At 42.5% G+C, this 24094-nt stretch overlaps 1 protein-coding gene across 2 annotated transcripts in view; it reads left to right on the forward strand.

Annotated features, from left to right (window-relative positions):
- The window catches only part of PPP4R4 (protein phosphatase 4 regulatory subunit 4), a 1899245-nt gene that overhangs the window by 284271 nt on the left and 1590880 nt on the right, over nucleotides 1-24094 (forward strand). For both annotated transcript variants that reach the window (XM_086937722.1, XM_086937723.1), the window contains exon 3: nucleotides 20896-20998. In XM_086937722.1, coding sequence (XP_086793848.1) covers nucleotides 20896-20998 — 103 coding nt within the window. The remainder of the gene's footprint in view (nucleotides 1-20895; nucleotides 20999-24094) is intronic.

A 24094-nucleotide genomic window follows, 5' to 3' on the forward strand; every position in this document is an offset into this window, starting at 1 on the left:
TATGATGCCGGTGTACGTTAGGGCAGTACTTGTCCTAGCCGACTATCACTTCCACCCGTTTCCTCCGCACCCTTCACGGTCCTTACGACCTTGTGGAAATGGGGAGACCCTTTGTGTCGCTGGGATCTCATGGACAGGAGGCTAGCCAACTGGCTCTTGGTGAGTACTTAGGGACCCTGGCCATGACAGATGGCACTAGCTGCAGGCCAGCAACATCTAGGCAAAATCCACCAAGTGATAGTCTCCTTTCTGGAGCACGACAATCTACAGGCCACCACACGTATGCAGATAATCCAGTTGCAGTCCCTCATGTCCTATTGATTCCACATGTTGATGTCCCAGTATCAACCCAGCATAGTATGGTTCCAAATCCTAAAAGCAGCAGTAACATTTGAGGCCAGAGCCCCATTAGTTATACACACAATAGCCTTTGAGAATGCAATCAGTTCAAAAGGCCACCTTTGAAATGCACAGGCCCTCTCTAAATTCTGTCCTGTCTGTCATCCTACCCTGGGAGGTTAGATCACTATCTTTATTGGGGCCAGGTCTCTGCCCCCTTGGAATCCAGGTGCTAGTTCCATCCCGTGTAAAGTAATCATCCCAGTGAGGCCCCTCAGAGTCAGAGGTTGGCAGTTTCGCTTGAGCCCTAGATATGGCCTTGTATCAGGAATGCATAAATTTGGCTGTGCCTCCAGCACCCAATTGTAAATTGGAGACAGGCACACAGAGCCATGAGCATCAAAATGCTCAGTCTCCCAAAGTGACATTTCCACATAACTAATGTTGAATCCACTCGCAGTAGAGGAGAGGATTCGCCATCACGGACACATCGATACCAAACACTATACTGTTACTACCCTGCATGTGGGAATGCTGCTCAATAGCCTTCCTTACATTTCCCCATGCTAATCCAGTGCGAGAAGCAGGCCCTTTCATACCAAACACACCATCCTGTGCCATTCAAAACCCTTGTATGTAACTCATCCGCGCACATGCCGTACCTCTTGCCAACAATGCACCCTGTCCCCAAGGAGAACTCCGATATACCAAGAGACATGCAGAGCCTTGGCAGTAGCTTTTTAAATGCCAAGCCGAGCAACAGTAACCTGCGCACACAGGCCCTACCAGGGCAAACCAATTGCACGATCGATGAGCTAACTGTGTGGATGGCACAACCTGTGCTGAAAGCCCATGGAGGTGCGTTTGAGTTACATGCTCTGGGTATATGTCTTACCCCTAGACAAGGGACTCAAAGCTAACTTGAATCAGCCAATCATGTATACACCAATCACCAGTATGTATGTGACATTCCCAGCGCTTTGTCACTGAATGGCAGTGTCAACCGCACTCAAAGTCTTAAGGCTAGCACCTAGATCAGCGAAAAACTGGGAAGGAGAAAAGCAAAAAGTCTAAGGAAAGCACACAAGAAAGGGACATTTCCAACACCAGTGATAACCGGGTACTCATCAAAAGTGGGATGACATGCATGCTGCTGCAATGTTTTGGAAGTTGGAAGTCCCATGAGAATGATGTCAGGAAAGGATGCAACTTGATAAATATTAATACGAGCGAAAGACTGGAGTCTTGATGTTAGGATTGACAGAAATGAGTAGGGTGCTTCTTCAGTTGTTGTGCCCATCAAGTTGATTTCCTTACCTTTTCAGCTTAAGTGCCATTTTTTCGTTTCCGTAACCTCTTAAAATCATATTTCTATTTGAATCTCTGACTTATCCAGAAACCTGCTTTACTGTCATAAAACCTAAGGTATACATGTTCAGCTACTACAATTTAACACAACATAGCAGCAGGCGCAGTCTTCATTTTGTCGCCAGGTATCTGAATTCAAATGAACTCAATGCCTACCCAGCATAATCAATAAGTTTGCCTTGAGTTTGGCATCACATTCTTCTTACTGGCAACACATTTCCTAAAGGTTATTGATTGTAGATGGAAGGTTTCAATCCTACTTTCCACGTACATAAAACATCATGGTTATATAATTGCTTAGCCAACAATAACTGGTTCATCAGGTTTTGACTTTTGCATAATGACCATGACTTCCATCTCAATTACGTTTTCAGTTTTTTTTAAACGTTTTCTTGAATAGTTATTGATCTTACTAAAGAAAAATAACGTCCTTCAATGTAACTTTTATCAGTTGTTTTGCTGGAATTTTCTGTGATGTATGAAGAGTGTCTGTGATTTGCTCATGCTGGTCATAATTCCTGCACTTTGGTCATACAGTACACACATGGACTGACTTCGGTTGAGGGTGTTAAGCTGTGTGTGCAGAGCCTGACCTTCAGTGATGCCTTATGCCTTTTGCCCAGCATGACACCAGAACAGGCAGGGCTCAGCCTCTGACAATATGCAGGATTTCGTGATTTACAAAATAAATTACAAAATTGGGACTTTTGTAAAAGATCTGCGATTTTTACAAAATCTGTAAAAATAACTTTACTAAAGACTCCTTTAAATGACCCTGAGCTGCCATGATAGGACAGTAAAAGCCAGGTGGGCAGGAAAGTTTCGTTTTCATTCTCTTTCCCGCTGTGCGTGACATGTAAACACACTACAAGCTTCCTGGAGGCAGTTGCGGTCAGCATGGCGTGGGGGGGGCATGTGCGGGGGTACCGTGGGGTGGGGAGTCCCCCATCTCCTCTGCTCCTGACCCCTGCCTACGCCTCGGACAGGAACAGGAAGCAGGCAGCCAGGCTCCCTCCCCTAAGCCAACCACAATGCTGCAATTTGACTGCGTCATGATTGGTCTGAGCGCCGCAACATGGCGTTCAGCCAGGGGCTGGAGGAGTGGGCATTTTCTCCATGCAGGCTGTAATGCAGCCTGCATTTAGAAGGGAAAAGTGAAAATTAATGGTTTAAGCGGCCCGAGAAGGCCGACCAAACGGCCATTGCGCACTTAAGAATGGGCAAATCACTCCTCCCCTGCTCCCTTAGCACATCTGCCCCAACGCAAAGGAAACCTAAAACGGCAAGAACTAAAAGTTATTATCATTTTCATGTTTTTGCTTCTCGCACTGCGAGAAAGCAGTGGGGCTTTGCTCCTCTGCCAGAGCAGAGGAGCGCTAGTGCCTGGAGGCAGAGCTGACCTCCAAGAAGCTCTGAATAGATCGCCACTCACCTGCACTACAACGCTTCCAACACCTCTGCATTTTACATCTTTCTCACTGCTCCCCTGCCACTTTTTTGCAGCCCGCTTCTCCCTTGCAGTTCATAATTCTCTACCTTCTAGTCTCGTATCCTAGCCCCCTGACCTCGCCTACGCTTCCACTAGTCCCAGGCCTTGAGCAGCGTTAAATACATGCTGTTGCAGGGAGCTGTTATGTAACCCCCTCCATCCTCCTCCACATTACATTAAAATGTGAGTATGGAGGGAGCCATTTCAACAGCTCTCTCCAGCAAAACGTATTTCATGCTGGGAAGAGATATTTCAGGACGGTGCAAGAGAGAGGGCAGTTTTTTAATTGAAATCTGCACTCTCTGGCATAAGACATCCCTCTTTCCAGCTCAGGCTTGATGCGCGGTACTGGTTTGTTGGTTGTGCCACTGTATTTTTGTGGGGGACACATAGTGTACCTGTTGCAAAAATGTTTCAATTTTTGATGGGTATGGCCGCATCTTTATTGTTTTGTGGCCACAGAAATTCAGTCCACAATGTCCTGAGGGCTCTGTCTGAACAAAACATTTGAAGATCAATTTAAGGTGTGTTCCTGTTTGGCTGACTTGTTTTGCACAGATGCATAAATACCGCCTAATACGCTAGTGATCACAAACATTTACTTTTTCTGTGAATTAAGTATTTTATCCATAGCTACAGAGCTGACATTCTTCAGCAACCACCACAGACCCCCACTCCGTAAAGATTGCAACCGATAACATTACCAACATGAGACTGCCAAATACTGGCATGTAGTGCACTTAGCAACTTTATCCACACTGCTCTGAAATCCAACATGCATGCTCCCTAGGGCTACATAGCTGCCTACAATATGTCAATCATGCTGTGGCCTATCCTACACCAGGGCATAAGAAAACAGTCTGGTGAACCAAACTAGAGCATGTAGTGGCTATAGCAAGAGCTGATGCATGCTATACAACCGTGGTACTCATAGTACGGCCCGGCAGGCCTTTCTTTGGTGGCCCACGGACCTTGCCTTGCCGTTTATACATTTCCAGTGAGGCCGGTAGTAAACACAGAAGATGGCCATAGGAGCATACATAGTGAATACGTATTAAATATCTGTAAAGATTAAGATTAAGTCCCAGTAAAGATCTTGAAACTGGTCTCTGACATTATTGCCAGGAAGCTATCTCAGATCTTTAATACCATATTCGCCACAGGACATTCCCTTCAGCCTGGAAACAAGCTTCCATCCTTCCTTTCTTAAAAAAGTCCAACCTAAAAGTAGACGACACAGCCAACTATCGTCCTAGCGCTCAACTACCCCTCCCTGCTAACATTTGTGAGAAAATCATGAATCTGAAACTGTCTAAATACATCTTCGACAATCAGCTCCTGGACTCCTCCCAGTACGGCTTCTGACCTGGGCACAGCACAGAAACCGCCTTGGTCAAGGCAATGGAGGAAGTAAGGAAGGCAATCGATGGCGGAGGCTCAGCAGTGATGATTTTACTAGATTTATCGGCTGCCTTCGGTACTGTTGATCACACCACTCTCACAGGATGCCTAAAGGAAATAGGAGTTAACGGGATCGCCCTGGAGCTTCTTTCCTCCTTTCTGAGTGACAAATCTCAGTAGCATTAGAGAATTTTAAGTCCCTACCCTACACCCTGCCTTGTGGAGTCCCAAAATGGCTGTCCCTTAGCACAACGCTTTTTAATATTTATGTTGCAAAATTGGTACAGCTCATAAGAAGTTTCAATTTGGAGGTAACTTCCTATGCAGACGATACTCAGCGAATAACTGCTGCAGCTCACAATGACTCATCAGGCCCCTCAAAATGCTGCATCAAGGCAATCAGTGGCTGGATGAGTGGGCACTGCCTGAAACTTAATGCAGGGAAACCGGAGATAATTGTATTCACCAACCCCTCCCGTGCCTGGTCCACCAACTGGTGGCCTGATAATTTGCCATAACCACCTCACCCTGTGACTAAAGTTAAGAATTTGGGAATCATCATTGATGACAACCTGAAGATGAGCACGCAAATATCATCAGTCAATTTTGCAGCCTATTATATCATTAAAATGATTAAAAAAAATCTTCCTTTTATCCCAGGTCGGAGAAGCAATACCGGCTTCTCTGTCCAGATCAAAGTGTGCTGGTGCGCTTGAGAGCACACTGACGTGCCGGTAGAAGCTGACGGCTCATCTTTGCCTAACAGCATCCTCCGCAAGCCGCCGCGTACACTGTGTGACGACGTGCAACCGGATGAAAGGAACGGATGCCCTTCAGGAAAGCAAATTAACGCGACCATAGAACTTTTATTTTTTACGCAGATTTTCACGAGTTATTGGAGGATGACTACACGGGGGCAGAAAATAGGTAAAAATAAAGTGAACATGAGCCACGAGGAGCACGTAGAAAGAGACAAAGCTTAAAAGGCCACTTAAAAAGCAGATCTTCTCAAAAAAGGTAAAAGGGAAGAGGGGGGTAAAGAAAACAAGTAAACCTTGTGGAGGGGGTAATCTAGCTGCAAACACATCTGTAACTTGAAAAACGCTTGCAATTTGCTAGACATTTTCCCATTGCTGCAAAAATCCCCACTACCCTCACCCCTCCCGCTGCTGTTACCATCGCCTCTGCTTCTACCCTTGCTTCAGACACTGCTTCAGACACTGCTACCAACCTGCCTGACGCTGCACCGATTTTAGGTCAAGGTCTTGTACTAACGCCACCGCAATGTGCACATTCAGCTATAGCAAATAAGGAAATAATTCCTCCAACAACAAGGTATGGAGATGAAACCGCCATAGTTGGTAATGCTGCCTTCGCCACAGCAATTTCACTAGCCTCTACTGACATCGGAGGTATTCAAAATGAAGGAGCAGGGAGCTGAGAAAGTCTGGTTAAAGAGAACCAAAAGGATGATGTCCAACAATACCCGCATCTACTCTGTCTCAGATGGCTCCTTTAACAGGATCAGACGACGAAGCAATAAGCTCCTTTTGAAAGCTGCAACTCCGAAGGGGGGCTGAGCGAACAGACAACGAATACAGTGAAAAAGGGGAAAAAAAGTCAAGCCAGGAAACAAAGCCAGCTCAAATGGGATCACTCAGACCTGCAAGAGACATCATCCTTTGAGCCCACAAGGTCTCAGCAAGGGCAAAACTCACAGCTAGCTTCTATAAAAGCGGGCAAGCCTTCCTTGTTCTCAATCCTGGAATCTATCAATCAATTCCGGGGCGAGGCAAAAACAGAAAGCTTAGCTGCAAGAGGGGCCTCAAGAAAACTTCAAGGTGGTATTCGGAAATAAAATAAAATATGCACAGACATTGGAGACAGACTCGCCATGGTAGAGGAAGGAACCGAGGTCCTTGAGACAGAAGTAGTGCAAGCAAAAGAACAATCAGCGTCTCATGAGGCACGCTTAACGGATATGATGATAAAACTGGAAGAGCAAGAAAATCAAATGCGAAGGAACAACCTGAGACTACTAGGTATTCCAGAAGGAGTTGAGGGAGAAGATCCTAGGGCATTCATTGTGAAACTCCTCCAGACTGCCTTCCCCTCACAGACTGACTGGAACTGGGATCAAGAGATCTAAAGAGCCCACCGCTTTCCTTTTAACCTGAAACAAAGACAAAGGCAAATGGTACCAAACTCAAACAGCGATAAGCCAAGAGTCTTCCTAGTTTTCTTTGGGAATTTCCTGCTGAGGCAATTAGTATATGACCAAGCCAGGCCTAACTCTCCTAATGTAGTAGCTGGGATAAAGTTTTTCTCCAAACCTGACTTTGGCCATGCAACCATTGAGCGAAGGTGGCGGCTCCGCCAACTGATCACACCATTGCAACAGCTAGGATCCCAAGTATACCTGATGAACCCGGCTACACTGAAAATCAACTTTGAAGGAACAACCCGGGTATTCCTTTCTGAGATCAAAGCTGGAGAGTACCAGCAAGAGCTAACCAAAAGGCGGAGACCATAAACAGCTAAAGATCTGTCTTTAAGATATTCAAGACTTCCTTTCCTTTGGGCTCCAGCTAAGACTGGCCTAAGGCCTGCAGGATGAACTAAGTAGGGGCTAAAGATATTTTTATTTTTATTTTTTTGACCCCTTTTTTTCTCCTTTTCTTTTACTTACTTACTTACTTACTCCCACTTCTGATAGGGGTACTTGCGTGGACTGAAATGTCTTTTTGTTTTCTCCAGTGCAATGCTGTTCAGCCTATCAACTAGAGATGTCACAATGGGGTGGAGGTCGGGACCTCAGATTGCGCTCCTCATTATTCAGGGTTTTCCTGACTGTCCAATTTGGGGGGGGGGGGGGAGGGAGGGTAACTGGGTCCGGGGAACACACAAGACTAACAATTAATGAGTTGTATTCAATTGCTGATAAGGTTAAAGTTTTTTCTACACTGTAACTTAGGAAGGTCACACGAGCGGGGTGATGGACGATTGAGGGGATGGGTGAGACATGGCTGGAGAATGGTATCAAAACTAAATTGTGAGCTCATTAAATAAACTTAAGGTGGTATCTTTAAACATTTGCGGCCTGAACGATCCATCAAAACGACGGAAAGCTGCACAACCACTCCGACTAATGGGGGCAGACATAATATGCTTGCAAGAAACCCACATTGAAGGTGCCCAGAGATCTCTATTGAACTCCCTTGGCAACATCTCAAGGAGCTAGGGTGAAGGGGGTCGGGATATTGGTTAGAAGAAACCTGCCGCTAGTGGCAAATCAAGTTAAAGTTGACATACTAGGGAGATAGGTCATTGCAAGCTGTACTTTATTCTCAAAGTCTGTATTTACAATTTGCTCTATTTACGCCAGCAACCTAGATGACCCGGAGGCTATACAACAGGTAAATGAGGAACTGGTACATTGGCCACCTCCGATTATACTATGTGAGGATCTGAATCTGAACCTGCCTAGCACTTGGGACCCAAATGGGACATGGGTCTACCAGGGCAGGAAACCTAAAGTGTTTCGGGCCTTAGTTGACCTAATGAGCAACCACGGCCTAAGAGACGTCTGGGCCGACATCAAACCGAACCAACACGGATTTACTTTTTTTTCTGCCCCTCTCTGACACTAGCCAGGTTCGATTATTTTTTTGTCTCGCCCTCTTTAATTCATGACTGTTCTATTGACGTCACCCCCAGATTTCTCTCTGATCACAATCCTCTAACTTTAACTATAAAAGGGTGGGGTAACCTAGAGTCCACCTCGCAATAGACTTTTGAAAAAGCACTATTGTATAATGATGATTACCGTGAACACATGTCCTACTGGATATTAGAATTTCTGAAATTAAATAATGGGTCAGCTCCCATCATGGTAGTGTGGGATACTCTCAAAGCCGGCATAAAGGGCGAGACGCTAAGATTCTCCATTAGGAGGAATAAAAAAGAGAAGCTTCAAATTAATCTGGCACAGGAGTAGATGAGAGAAGCGGAGGAAAAATTAATATCCGCAGTTCAGACTGGTACAGAGGTTGAGGCGGCACAATTAGCGGTATCAATCGCCAAATCAGAGATGGGGGCAGTGATGGTAGAGAAAATAGCCACTAAATGGGCAGCTGCTAAGGACAAATGCTACAAAGTGGGTTGAGCATATTGGCCACCAACTTGCCATTGCAACCAGACAACAAATAACCGCCAACGCTATCACCACAAAAAATATAGACAATGTGGCAAGATCCGACCCCAGGAAAATTGAAGAAGCCTTCAAGAGGTATTACACAGAACTGTACTCAGAAACAATCGAAGGAAGTAATGCAGATATCCAGAGTAAGATTAGAGAATATTTAGCCAGCATCCCCATCAATGAGCTTAACCTGAACGAACGTGAGGTAATAGAAATCCCTCCAATATGGAGTGAAATCTTAACAGCAATGTCTTCCCTTCTGGATTGGAAAGCCGCAGGGACCGACAATATACCTGTAGAATTCTCGCAGCAAATAAAAAAAATATACACTGAGGTGGTGAGATCCATTTTTGAGGGCGTTAAACCTCCAGAATCCTGGTCATCAGCTAAGATAATCATCTTCCCTAAAAAAGACAAATCACCATTAGAAATGTCATCATATCGACCCATAACAGTAATCAATACTAACTCAAAAATATTTTCCAAAATCATCGCTACCAGGCTTGCTAACAACATCGAGGCCTTAGTCTCAAAGTGGCAACATGGTTTTATACCCATAAAAGGCACCACGGAGCCGTCCGTCGCACGATCACCTTATTCGATGCCGGAGAGGTGTCAGGAGACCCGATCTCATTAATTCTTTTAGATGCAGAAAAGGCATTTGATCGGGTCTCCTGGCAATTTCTATGGGTTTTGGACCTAGAATATTTCAGGCAATTCAGGCACACTATCTAAATCCCATGCCAAAATCCTTATTAATGGGCAGCTGACAGAACAAATTAAGCTCACAAGAGGGACGAGGCAGGGGTGCCCATGTTCACCCCTAGTATTTGCAATCTATATCGCCCCCCTGATAAAAAAAATAGAGCTAAATCCTTATATCCTACCAGTTAGCAGGTTTAGCATGGACACCAAAATTGTGGCCTATGCAGATGACCTTGCTATAATAACCCCCGAGCCTGAGACTGCTATCAGGGCATTAAAACTAGAAGCGCAGGAGTTTGGATCAATCTCAGGCTACGCCTTGAACAAAGCAAAATCGCAGATAGTAGTAAATAGCAAGATTAACTGGGTAGATAGCAGGGTAACGGAAAAGGCAAAATATTTAGGACTTTGTATAATCTCTGATTTGGACAAAGTAGTCTAACTCCTCTGGCTGTCACAATGGAAAAATCTCTTCGGAAAATTGATAACCTGCACCTAACCTTAATTGGGAGGTGCAATGTCTTAAAGATGACATTCTTTCCAAAACTACTCTATATTTTTCGAACCATACCGCTCGATTTCAACAACCACTCAATGGCCATATTTGAATGAATATTTACTCGGTTTATTTGGGCATACGCTCAGCCAAGGAGAGCATTCAATCTCCTCTCCCTTCCTAGTACAAGGGGAGGCTGGGCTCTTCCTAACCTAAGACTATATTATTGGGCCTCAGCACTGCAGTATTCCAGTGATTTATTAAAAGAAGATTGTTCACCAAGCCTTCATGGCTGCCTTCTCCCTATCGTTCACTCCTGGGGGAAAGCGCAAAGGGCTGCTTATGTTGCCAAATGGAATTTGGTTACTATAAACGTGTCGATTTAAGACTCTGCTTAGCGCCTACCGAGTTTTTAACAATGTCCGCAAGATTTTCGGAATCTCTAAACTAAACCATTATACTCTGGTCAGAAACAATGACAAGCTGCCACAGATATTTCAAAACATATACTTGCGAGAATGGTATCTAGCAGGGATTAATAAATTAGGGGATTTTTTTAGCTCCGGCCATATCCGAACATTTCAAGACCTACAAGCCTGCCTTAAATTGGGCAATAGTCAGGCTTTTCAGTACCAGGCTATCACAAATTACCTTAAACATAAATCCGGCGGATCCTCCGGCTTCGCCGCGATTGGACTCATTGATAAGTTAATTAACCCTAATCTGCCAAGGATAGGAAGCATTTATTCCATTTTGAATGAACAGCGATCAGACAACTTGAATAAAATCGACTCTAAGGTAATGCCCCGCCGAATGCCCTCCTCTCCGCTCTAAATCTGGCACAACTATACCTATTATCCTAGAAATTACAAGCTCGATTTCATAAAACTGCGTTCTTCTTGTACATAACACCCAGTAGGGTTGCTAAATGGACTTCTGGCTCCGGGGCAAAATGCCCGCGCTGTGCTGTGTACAGTGCAGATGCTGTACACATGTTTGCCACCTGCCCTAAACTTCAACCATTAATCCAAGAGATACAAAATTTTCTGAGCAATATTCTCTTGTTAGATGTTCAACTTACACCTTATACGATCTTGTTGGGGGTATATGGCCAAATAGACCCAAAAACCGGTGGCACATTAATCTTTGTTGCAATGACTATCTTACGGATCATTATAGCTTCCTATTGGAAAGACTTGAGCTCGCCATCGTTTGGTCAATGGCAAGCGAGTCTACTTGCCACATACAGGCTGGAGTGGGCAATTTACTAAAAAAAAAAAAAGCCAGAGGGCAAAGAAACTGGGTATAACTGTTTGGGGTCCTATGACCAACTGGGTATGCAGACAAACTATTGATTTTTAAATATCGATATACAATAATATCGATGTTTAAATATCGAAGGTAAAGAATTTCGAAGGTAAGTAATATCGATTTTTTTAAATATCGATTTTAGTAATATCGATGTTACTAATATCGATTTTTATTTATATTAGGTATTTAATATGTTTTTGTATTTTTTTATGTAATTTTAGTAAATTTTGTATTTTAGTACCGTAGCGGGTTGTGGGTTTATAGGGGAATAGGGTGGGAAGTAATTTAATTATATTAAATTTATTTTTTTTATTTTTAGGAATTATAAATTAATTTTAATTAATTAGAAATACAATGTTATTAATTGGAAATAATCGTAATTAATTGATTATTTGATAATTATGTTCTGTAGCGGATTATTGTTTTATAGGAGAATAGGGTGGGAAGTAATTTAGATGTAATTAAGTAATATTTTATTTTCATTAATTGTTTTGTTAATTATAATATTGTTAATTAATTATAATTGGTAATTACTTTTTATTAATTGGTATTTAATATTAATTTATTGTTACTTAATTAGGTATTTATTATCCTTTTTGTTTTTTTTAAATGTAATTTTAGTTAATTTTGTATTTTAGTACCATAGCGGGTTGTGGGTTTATAGGGGAATAGGGTGGGAAGTAATTTAATTATATTAAATGTATTTTTAATATTTAGGAATTATAAATTAATTTGAATTAATTGGTAATTAAATTTTAATAATTGGTAATTCATTTTAATTAATTGATTAATTGATAATTATGTTCTGTAGCGGGTTATTGTTTTATAGAGGAATAGGGTAGGAAGTAATTTAAATGTAATTAAGTAATTATTTTCATTACATGTTTTGTTAATTATATTAATGTTAATTATTAATTGGTAATTAATTTTTATTAATTGGTATTTAATAATAATTTATTGTTACTTTATTATTTGGTAATTATGTTTTTAATAACTATGTGTTGGTATTTGTAAATAGTTTACATTTATTTAATAATTATTTTTAATCTATTTTTAAATATTAATTTATTTAAAAGTTTGTTATATTTTAACTTCTACACTATCCAACACTTTCCCTACTGTTGCACTCTCTGGAGTGGGAATAGTAATTTTTAACCCTAAGCTATCCAACACTTTCCCTACTGTTGCACACTCTGGAGTGGGAATAGTAATTTGTACCCCTACGCTATCCAACGCTTTCCCTACTGTTGCACTCTCTGGAGTGGGAATAGTAATTGTTACCCCTACGCTATCCAATGCTTTCCCTACTGTTGCACTCTCTGGAGTGGGAATAGTAATTTTTACCCCTACGCTATCCAACGCTTTCCCTACTGTTGCCCTCTCTGGAGTGGGAATAGTAATTTTTACCCCTACGCTATCCAAAGCTTTCCCTACTGTTGCACTCTCTGATGTGGGAATAGTAACTTTTACCCCTACGCTATCCAACGCTTTCCCTACTGTTGCACTCTCTGGAGTTGGAATAGTAATGTTTACACCTACGGTATCCGACGCTTTCCCTACTGTTGTACTCTCTGGAGTTGGAATAGTAATGTTTACCCCTACGCTATCCAACGCTTTCCCTACTGTTGCACTCTCTGGAGTGGGAATAGTAATTTTTACCCCTACGCTATCCAAAGCTTTCCCTACTTTTGCACTCTCTGGAGTGGGAATAGTCATTTTTATCCTTACGCTATCCAACATTCTCCTTACTTTTTTACATTTGTTTTACATTTTTTTAAAATTTTTATTTATATTATTCTTTTATGGTTTTTAATGTATTTGTAATTTTTAATATTTGTAATTTTTTATGTTATTAAAATAATTATAAAAAGTTCATATTAAGTAAGTATATATTATGTTTTATATGTATGTTAAATCATTTTTTTATTAAATTATGTATATTGATTATTATATTTTAAATATTATACCATATTGTTAACTATGTTTATTACATTTATGAGCATTATTTAATTTATTTTACCTATTTATTTTTTTTTAAATTATATTTTTAAATTACGATATTTTTGACATTCTATATATTTTTTTTCGATATTTTTGTACTTACCCTTTTGGAGATATGCTGTCGATATTGTTGACATCGATATTTTTGTTGCGTTATTTTTGCATGTAGATATTTTGTCTTTCGATATTTTGTCAGACATTTGACCAACTGGATTGAGGCTATAAACCACTAAGTTTTCTTTTTCTTTTTCTCTCTCCAGCAACTCACTCTCTCTCTTCTTCTATAAATGACCAGCTCATATATTGGCAGAAAAAAACTGCTCTTTAGAATATGTATCGAATGTACTTAATGCATATATGTATTTTGTTTTGGGGTTTTTTTCTTTTCATGTTGTACTCCACGGACCCGGGGGAAGGGGGTGGCTGACCCGGAAGTAACCAACAACATGAATTGTAACTGTTGGAAATTTTTGTTTAATAGAAAAAAAAAAGCAGGGGTCTTCGCGAGCTGCACTGGCTTACCATGCGCAGCCAGGCTAAGTTTAAGGCCCTATGCCTGGCCCACAAAGGATTGCATAACTCAGGACCTGATTTCCTCAGGTCGGCTTTCAAGAGATATAAGCCTAACAGATAACTCAGGTCGGCCAAGGCCAACTTTTTAGCAGTGCTGTAATTTAAATAGAGGTAAAAAAGGGGGTGGTGATGGACGGAGCATCTGAATCAATCAATCAAACACTAACACCCAGTCAAAAGTTCTGGGTTTAATCCATCACCGTTCTTTAGCCCACTCTGCCACCCCAGTTCAGACATGGCCATATGCAAATCAGTCTGACCCTGTGCCTCATGGGAACAGTGCAGCCCGAACTGCCAAGCCATGTCTTCCCTGGTCCGGAAACAACCTTCCGAGGACCGGTTTCTGGCATTCCAGCCGTCTTCAGCCCGGCTTGCTTGAATCCAGTGGCAACGTGAGCAAGGGACTCACGTCTGAGCATACCCTGCCACACTTATGGCGGCCAAAAGCGGTACAAAAGGGGGTGGTGATGGACAGAGCATTTGAATCAATCAAAAACTCACACCCAGTCAAAAGATCTGGGTTTAATCCATCACCATTCTTTAGCCCACTCTGCCACCCCAGTTCAGACATGGCTATATGCAAATCAGTCTGACCCCGTGCCTCATGGGAACAGTCCAGCCCGAACTGCCAAGCCATGTCTTCCCTGGACCGGAAACAAGCTTCCGAGGACCGGTTTCTGGCATTCCAGCCGTCTTCAGCCCGGCTTGCTTGAATCCAGTGGCAAAGTAAGCAAGGGACTCACGTCTGAGCATACCCTGCCACACTTATGGCGGCCAAAAGCGGTACAAAAGGGGGTGGTGATGGACGGAGCATCTGAATCAATCAATCAAACACTCACACCCAGTCAAAAGATCTGGGTTTAATCCATCACCGTTCTTTAGCCCACTCTACCACCCCAGTTCAGACATGGCCATATGCAAATCAGTCTGACCCTGTGCCTCATGGAAAGAGTGCAGCCCGAACTGCCAAGCCATGTCTTCCCTGGACCGGAAACAAGCTTCCGAGGACCGGTTTCTGGCATTCCACCCGTCTTCAGCCCGGCTTGCTTGAATCCAGTGGCAAAGTGAGCAAGGGACTCACGTCTGAGCATACCCTGCCACACTTATGGCGGCCAAAAGCGGTACAAAAGGGGGTGGTGATGGACGGAGCATCTGAATCAATCAAACACTCACACCCAGTCAAAAGATCTGGGTTTAATCCATCACCGTTCTTTAGCCGAATCTGCCAGAAACCGGTCCTCGGAAGCTTGGTTCCGGTCCAGGGAAGACATGGCTTGGCAGTTCGGGCTGGACTGTTCCCATGAGGCACAGGGTCAGACTGATTTGCATATAGCCATGTCTGAACTGGGGTGGCAGAGAGGGCTAAAGAACGGTGATGGATTAAACCAAGATCTTTTGACTGGGTGTGAGTGTTTGAATGATTCAGATGCTCCGTCCATCACCACCCCCCTTTGTACCACTTTTGGCCGCCATAAGTGTGGCAGGGTATGCTCAGACGTGAGCCCCTTGCTCACTTTGCCACTGGATTCAAGCAAGCTGGGCTGAAGACGGCTGATATGCCAGAAACCGGTCCTCGGAAGCTTGTTTCCGGTCCAGGGAAGACATGGCTTGGCAGTATGGGCTGGACTGTTCCCATGAGGCACAGGGTCAGACTGATTTGCATATAGCCATGTCTGAACTGGGGTGGCAGAGTGGGCTAAAGAACGGTGATGGATTAAATCCAGTTCTTTTGACTGGGTGTGAGTGTTTGATTGATTCAGATGCTCCGTCCATCACCACCCCCTTTTGTACCTCTTATGGCCGCCATAAGTGTGGCAGGGTATGCTCAGACTGAGTCCCTTGCTCACTTTGCCACTGGATTCAAGCAAGCCGGGCTGAAGACGGCTGGAATGCCAGAAACCGGTCCTCGGAAGCTTGGTTCCGGTCCAGGGAAGACATGGCTTGGCAGTTCGGGCTGGACTGTTCCCATGAGGCACAGGGTCAGACTGATTTGCATATAGCCATGTCTGAACTGGGGTGGCAGAGTGGGATAAAGAACGGTGATGGATTAAACCCAGATCTTTTGACTGGGTGTGAGTGTTTGATTGATTCAGATGCTCCGTCCATCACCACCCCCTTTTGTACCGTTTTTGGCCGCCATAAGTGTGGCAGGGTATGCTCAGACGTGAGTCCCTTGCTCACTTTGCCACTGGATTCAAGCAAGCCGGGCTGAAGACGGCTGGAATGCCAGAAACCGGTCCTCGGAAGCTTGTTTCCGGTCCAGGGAAGACATGGCTTGGCAGTTCGGGCTGGACTGTTCCCATGAGGCACAGGGTCAGACTGATTTGCATATAGCCGTGTCTGAACTGGGGTGGCAGAGTGGGCTAAAGAACGGTAATGGATTAAACCCAGATCTTTTGACTGGGTGTGAGTGTTTGATTGATTCAGATGCTCCGTCCATCACCACCCCCTTTTGTACGGCGTAATTTAAATAGAGGAATTGGGACTGCAGAGGTATGGTCCTCAACACCATCAAACTCTGGAACAGCCTCCCACCCCTCCTCTGAGCTATCCTTTCATTGACATTGTTTAGAAAGGAGATAAAAATCGGACTATTTAACATCCAAGACTCCACTCTCCGGCCTCATCTAATAGCGCCAAGGCACCTCTGGTATTCGTGTGCTTTAAAAATGTCCTAACATAACATAACATTACATAAAATAATGTAGCACTGCTATTCTACTTTTTGTTTTTCTTAGGAATGGTGTTCAAAATGCGCTCTTCTACCTTTTTGCAAATATTGAATTTTTTATTTGAAAATCATATATGCGTTCATTATTAGCTTTTTCAATTCTTGTAACCCCTGAGTGAAACAAAGGTGATATGAAACGTAAAGTAATCCTATATAGTCCCTAATATAAGAATGAACGTGCTGATATTACGTCCCCGTAGAACATCCTGAATTTCTCCTTAGCTAAAAGACTGTTATACATTCTTGTGTATGGTCAATCTAGGGGGATTGCTGCCCACATGCATCAAAGTTATTTTTTGCGTTTCCTAATTTGCGAAAATTTGCGAATCGCGAATTAGGATGCGCATAATGGTATGCATCAATTTTTTCGCAATTTTCTTGCGATTCGGTAAAATTCGCATTTTTTACCGAATCGCAAGAAAATTGCGATTTTTTATTGCGAATTCGCAAATTGCGAAATCGCAAATTGCGAATTCGCAATTTCATGCATACCAATGAGGACACACCCAGGAAGCCAGTACACTGATTAGACACAGCTGAAGTTCACTTCAAACTGCAGGAGTGGTTGTTGGCAGTTGGAGCTCTGCTTTCAGCTACAGGAGGAGTGTGTTTGGTGTGCCCTTGTAGGAGAAATGGCTGCAGAGAGTGCTGTGGAAGACCTGCATGCAAGAAAACGAAAATTAAAGTTTAGTGACCAGGAACTTGAAATATTAATTGAAGAGGTCACTCTGAGGCATGACCAGCTTTTTGGCAAGGATTCCTTGAAGGTCCCAGAAGGAGTGAAGAGAAAACTGTGGCTGGCCATTCAATCAAAAGTGAATGCTGTGGGGGTTGCCCACAGAGATATCACAAATTTATAAAAACGGTGGTATGACTTGCGCAGCCGTGCTAAGGATAAAATTGCAACCAGGATTAAACATGCTAACAAGACAGGTGGTGGACCCCCAAAGGATAAACCAAACACCCCACTGGAGGAGATGGTTGAGGGGACCCTGCTCACTGAAGCAGTGGTAGGAGTGACCAACATAGATACCTCTGAACAGCCTGGTACTTCGCAAGGTAAGTGTGTGATTTAAAATGTCATTACTTAAAATATGTCACAGACACTTGCCTTTAGATTCATTCTCAAATGATAAATTAATCCCCAGCATGTACTCTGAAACACACACAAAAAGAGTCATAGAAATTAATGGGAGTTTGCATTGCAGCATTGCATTGTGGGAGTTGTAGTTTCCATGAATTTTTACATTTCCATTTTTTAAAATTAAATGTTTCAAAATTACTTAAGAAGTCAGAGCATGTGAGAATACACGAATTTCAACATAAAGAACATGTTTCTTTTCATTTCAAAATGTAATTTATTGGATTTAGAAGGAAATTCACATACAATAATGTTAACTATACATATATTTTCAATTTGTAGATATACATACAGAGAGGGAAAGCATGGATTTGGACAACAATGTCAATACAGACATAGAGGAAATGCAAGTCCATAGTCAAAATATTTCATCACCAACAGTAGGCAAAAATAAAAAAAATAAAAGGGTTCAGCAACTGCAAGAGTCTGATAGTGATGAACAGATAAATACAAATGAAAATTTGCAACAAGCAGTTGGAAGTAATGTAAATAAAACTGTAAATCCACGCAGTAGACTCCAACAATTTTACAGGAGAAGATCACGTCCTGCTCGCCAGGCAATGTCCTCACAAGATGAGAGCCAGGCCAGTGTGGTGGAGAAAAAGCTTCTCAAAGTTCAAAGGCTGCAAGGCAAAGACATCAGAGTCATGAAGGGCCAACTGAACCACATCAAAAGCAACATTAGCACCATGAGTGACAGCCTTGTCAGAATGACTTCTGTGTTGGAAAATGCACATGTGGCAACTAGTACAAGACTTGAGCGCATGGCTACAGCCATGGAAAGAATGTGTGATGCAATAGAGTCACAGAACATTGCTAATGCCAATAGGCACCTGAGAATCTTCTCTAGCATACACACTTACACCAGAGCAATCCATCGCTTATGCAATACCAATGGCAATGTTATTACTACTACACTGTGTATGCAAAAGGACTTAAGGAAATGTTGCAAGGCCCTGTCTGCAAGAATGCTTACCAACACTAATTCAAAGGAGGTAATGCAGGAAGACATGACTGTGCTTCCATCAACACATGAGGGCAATGCAAATGAAGGTGCAGAAGCAAGTACTGCATCTAAAAATGAAACAGTGGTTGGACGACGCAGTACAAGACATGTCACAATGCAGGGCAACACATCTACAGCTTTGAGGAATACTAAAAGCAAAGCTTTAGGTGTGAGAGGGCGAAAATAAATTTAAAGACTAATGAATGATTGTAAACTTGACAATACTGGCCAGAAACAGCTGAAAATTTAAAGCTACATGTTGTTTTCTTTTCAACTTCTTTTGCTTTCATGTTTCCTTGGTTTGTCATTATTGCTATTATCATTTTGAATTAAAATCAATCTGCATTCATGACCATTACCTGGCTTCTTACCTGTTTTTAAAAATAATGCTCTGTGATTTCTGCACGTCTTCGCCTTCCTTCAGCAGCATCAGGTCTGCGCATTCTTGCATGTGGTTGTTGTGGCTGGTTGTCATTGTTTAATAGAATGTCATCTACATCCAGTTCCAAGCCTCTCCTTGTGGCAATATTGTGCAGGATGGCACATGTCGCTACAATTTTGCAGCATACATCAGGACGATATTGCAATGCTCCACCGGTTTTGTGCAGTATCCTGAACCTAGACTTCATGACCCCAAAGGTCCGCTCCACTACATTTCTAGTTGAAATATGGGCATGGTTGTAGTTCTGCTGCTTACGGGTTGATGGATTGAGGTATGGTGTCAGTATATATGATCTCACACCATATGCACTGTCTCCTATGAAATTATAAAATATTGCAATGGCAGTTAAGTTATCATGTAACAGAATGTAAAAGGAATGTAATTTGTGCAATGGAGCATGACTTACCTAGCAAATATCCATCTCCAAATTCCCCAGACAACAGTCGCCCATGAATGGCACTATGTTTGAATATATAGGAGTCATGGGCACTCCCAGGGAAACTTGCACCTAGGTCTGTGATTATTGTTTTTGTATTGCAAATTACTTGGATGTTTAAAGAGTGGTAGTTTTTTCTGTTGCGAAAAATATACTCATTGGTAGATGGTGGACAAATGGGAATATGGGTTCCATCTATGCAACCTATCACATGAGGGAAATTAGCCATGTTGTAGAAGTCCAACTTGGTTTCCAACAACTCTTGTTGATTTCTAGGGAAATGAATGTGATGCTGTATCCTTGTCAGCATTGCATTAAGGAAATCTTGGAAAAATCTTGAAAGTGCACTCTGTGAAACCCCACCAGCAATTGCTATTACTCCCTGGAAGGAACCTGAGGCTAACAAGTGTAGACAACATAAGACCTGCACATGGGTGGGTATGGCTAGGGTCCTACGTGTTTCTCTGCGTAATATTGGGTCTAATTCAGCAATGAGATCTATTATGGAGTCAGCATTCAGCCTATACTTGTCATATATTTCAGCCTGTGTCTGACCAAACAAAGTAATGCGCAATCTAAATATCCTTTCACTAAGCATCCTCCTTCTCCTTCCTGCTGCTCTCAACCTCCAGCGACGTGCAAGAAAAATGACTGCTGCCATCCTCAAAGAGGTGTACTGCAAATGAACAACCCCTTAAGTACCCAAATAATTGATTTCACATGCTTCTCTTAAAAGAAAAAAATTTACCACCTGCTCCCAGTACTTCTAAATTTAGAGATTCCTAAATGCAATTCCTTGAAAAATCGCAATTTGCGATTTTTGATGCATACACTTTTTTGAGATTTTTTTGCGATTCCTTAAAATTGCGAGTTTTTAAGGAATCGCAAATCCAATTGCGAATTCGCAGATTGAGAAAAATACAATTTTGATTTATGCATCTCAAAAACAGGAATTGCATTCGCAAATGGCCGATTTTTGCGATTCGCACCGTTTGCGAATGCAATTCAGTTTGATGCATGTGGGCGAACGTGTTAAATATGGTATTATAGCTGCATCATACGATGATGGTAGATTATTTTTCTGGCTTGAGACAATATCATCTAATATCTAGTTTAGCCATAGAGTGCAGAAAAATGCTGTGCTAACTGAAACACAGCCAAACCTATATCAGAAAATGCAGAAGATTTTGAACTTTGGCCATTGTTTCAGGTCCCTTTTAACTACTGAAAAAAACGTTATACATTTATTTTGTAGTTCTGGTGAAGATGTTCAAGAAACAAGTGTGGTTGCAAATCTTCCAGTCCTGATACGACAGAATCCGGCAGAGACACTTCGGAGAGTGGTGCCAAAAATCAAGGTAGGTTGTTTATAATTAAATATTTGTATTCCCTAGGTAAAGGTCACACTGTTACTCAAAAAATGGTAACTAAATAAAATGTGAGTTATGGTATACAAATGAAAGTGGATAGAACCCGCACAGAAAAGCAGAACCAAGGCAGCTACCTCACCTCAAAACAGGATATCCAAACAATACACACAATGAGACACACATGAACTGTGCACCAAGCAGAATAGTACTCCACACCATAAAACAAGTGGCAAGACTACTTCACAAATGTATGCCTCGACACAGGGAGAAAGAGTTGAGAGCAAATACACCAGAAACAGTAGCACCCGACTTCCATAGACTAGCTGAGCCAGCCAAGCAAAAGTCTAGAGGCCAAAAGACGGTCCCTCACCTGTAAAATGGCATCAGAGGTGCTTGGGAGCTGGGTCAAGAGGCTAAGTTCATGAGAAATTACAGTATACTTGTACAAAAAATTACAGTATACGTGTACAAGAAAGTATACTTGTACAAGAAAGAGTCACAGTTCAAAACTGAGTATACTGAGAGACAAACTCACCAGACAGAAAATGCGAGTGATATCTCAAATTCCCTGTTAACCGGACCCCAGCGATTAACACTGGGCAAAAAACAAACAAATGCAACATATTGTGATTAATGGACACAAATCAGCATCTCCAAATCAGCCTGATAAATATCAATTAAGCCCTGAAACATGCACCTGAAACATTGTAGGCCATATGCCTTTTTGAAGAGTGATCAGGAGATACTTAATCATGATTGTGGACGAGCTACTTCAGTAGGGTTATAAAATAATAAAGAAATATAAGAAAATAGCGAAGAAGGGATGGATAGGCTGGCTTTAATACAAATTGAGCAACTTCCTTTCACCAACACGGAGACAACAACATAGAAATACTTATATTGGGCTGTTACAAGATGTAAATTGTGAAGGGCCATCATACCTAAACGAAAATAACATTTACTTGGAACAAGAATGAAGTAGACAGACAAACAGTGCACTCAAACTTTTAATATAATCAGTGTTCAGTTACTTTTGGCCATGAAGCATGTACCAGGTCCTGCAGCAATCATTCATTCACAAATAGATGGCTTAGACCAGCAGATAAAGAATACCTATTCTGCAAAGTGTATACCACTATCCAGAGAAGGACCATAGGCACAAAATACACTGTGAAGTATGTAGAGGAGCTGTTTTCTCTCAGGGCATCTCCATTGAAATTATAAGCACTGACTAGTCCCACCCATGTGCGGGGATCCCAGAGCACTTTTCATAATAAGTCTTCTTAAGCGTAGATGTTGACCTTCCTTCAGGAAGGCCTATAGAAGCACTCTAAACATGAATATCATGCAGCCTATAAGAAAGGCTATAATGGCCAATTTCTTCAGACTGCATTTAAAAAAGGGTACTGTATACATTTGTATAAATGAATTTAAAGCCAAACAATTAGTAACATGATATTGGACTACTTAATTCTCTTTCACAAACCCTTTTTAAAACGAGAAGGATGAAGGAAAAAGGATAGTGCAGCTCTATAGGCTGCCATTATGTGAATGTGAGAACAGTGTCTGCGCCTTTAATGGGCCCAGAGACCACCAGTATCACATCATGCCCAGCAGTTGGCACTTGCTTCAGTTCTTTTTCAAGCTCCTGGTGACAGGGACTGGGAGCACTGAGCTCTGCCTTTTTTTCATTACAAATCTTGCTAGGACATTTTTGACAACTGTTTCACTGGCAGATATCTCTGTCCCAGTGTTTTTCTGTCTTTTTCTGACAGAATTATTTTCCCATTGGTTAGATAAAATGCCATCTGTATTTGACAAGTGTCCTGCCTATGGAAGCCATGTTCCTGACAGGTGTCCATACCGCAAGAAGAATTCCAGGTGCAACCTGAGGTAAAGGGAGAAGATTTGCCTCCATAGCACAAATGAGCGACGCATGCACAATCAGAAGGTGGGACATCCAGAGAGTGAGGAGAGGTTAAGTTCTCTACCAGGGCTCTTCCACCTTCCTTTGAGGACTCCACTCCAGGCATAGGAGATCTAAAAAGAGAAGCCCGCTTCCAAAGAAACATTGTTCCAGGTCAGACAAGGTACGATACCTACATTTTCATAGTCGAGGACTGGGTCGACATCGAAGAGGAAACGACGACTGACACATGGAAGATCGATGTCAAAGGAGACTACGAAGTCTAGGCGCAAAAGAATTTCAGCATCATAGAGTGTGTCAACGTCAAGACATAGATTCCTCTAAGCCCTTTTTACTCCTGTTAACTTCGACACCATCCAGACATGCAGAAAAGGTAAAATACATCAAGGCCAAGATGGCTACCATCATCTCGGGACTCTACTCCAGGGTATGTTCTCCACCGCCTATATTTCTGCCAGATTCTCCTACTACTACTTCTCCGTCTCTGCCTCCTCCAGTGCCTCCTCCACCTCCTCCAGTGCCTCCTCCACCTTCTCCAACTCCTCTTCCAACTCCAAAAATTGATGGATTTAGACCCAGAGCTCTGTACTGGGGTGAATGTAAGACATTGTTCTGCATTCTGTCCATCAATTGTTCCTTTTGCATTTGTCACCCCGAGTGGGATGGGTATACCCAGACGTGGGTCCCGTGCTCTCCATGCCACTGGAGTCACGCTATTGTGGCTGATGAGGGGTGAAACCCCGAAACGAATCCTAGGATACATGTTTCTAGTCCAGGGAGGACCTGGCCTGGCAGTTCACGCTGGACTGTTTCCATGAGACACAGGATCAAGACTGATTTGCATATGGCTGGGTTCAAACTGGTATGGCATGGTGAGCAAAAAAAGATGGATTTAGGCCCAGATCTCTGGACTGGGGTGAATGCGTGACATTGTTCTGTATTCTGTCCATCAATTGTTCTTTCTGCTAGCATCTCTTCCACATGCACAACCTGTAGAAGCCTCTGCTTTGACCACGAAGTGCCAAATCTCCCCATCATTTGCACCATGGCAAGCATTGCCAGAGGTATTGGTGTTCCTCATCATGGCCATCCTCCAGATGCACACATCACCTTATGCACCCAGGTCCAAGTAAAGAACACTGTCAAGATATTGTTCG

The sequence above is a fragment of the Lissotriton vulgaris genome, chromosome 9 (assembly GCF_964263255.1).
Source record: "Lissotriton vulgaris chromosome 9, aLisVul1.2, whole genome shotgun sequence".
NCBI lineage: Eukaryota > Metazoa > Chordata > Amphibia > Caudata > Salamandridae > Lissotriton > Lissotriton vulgaris.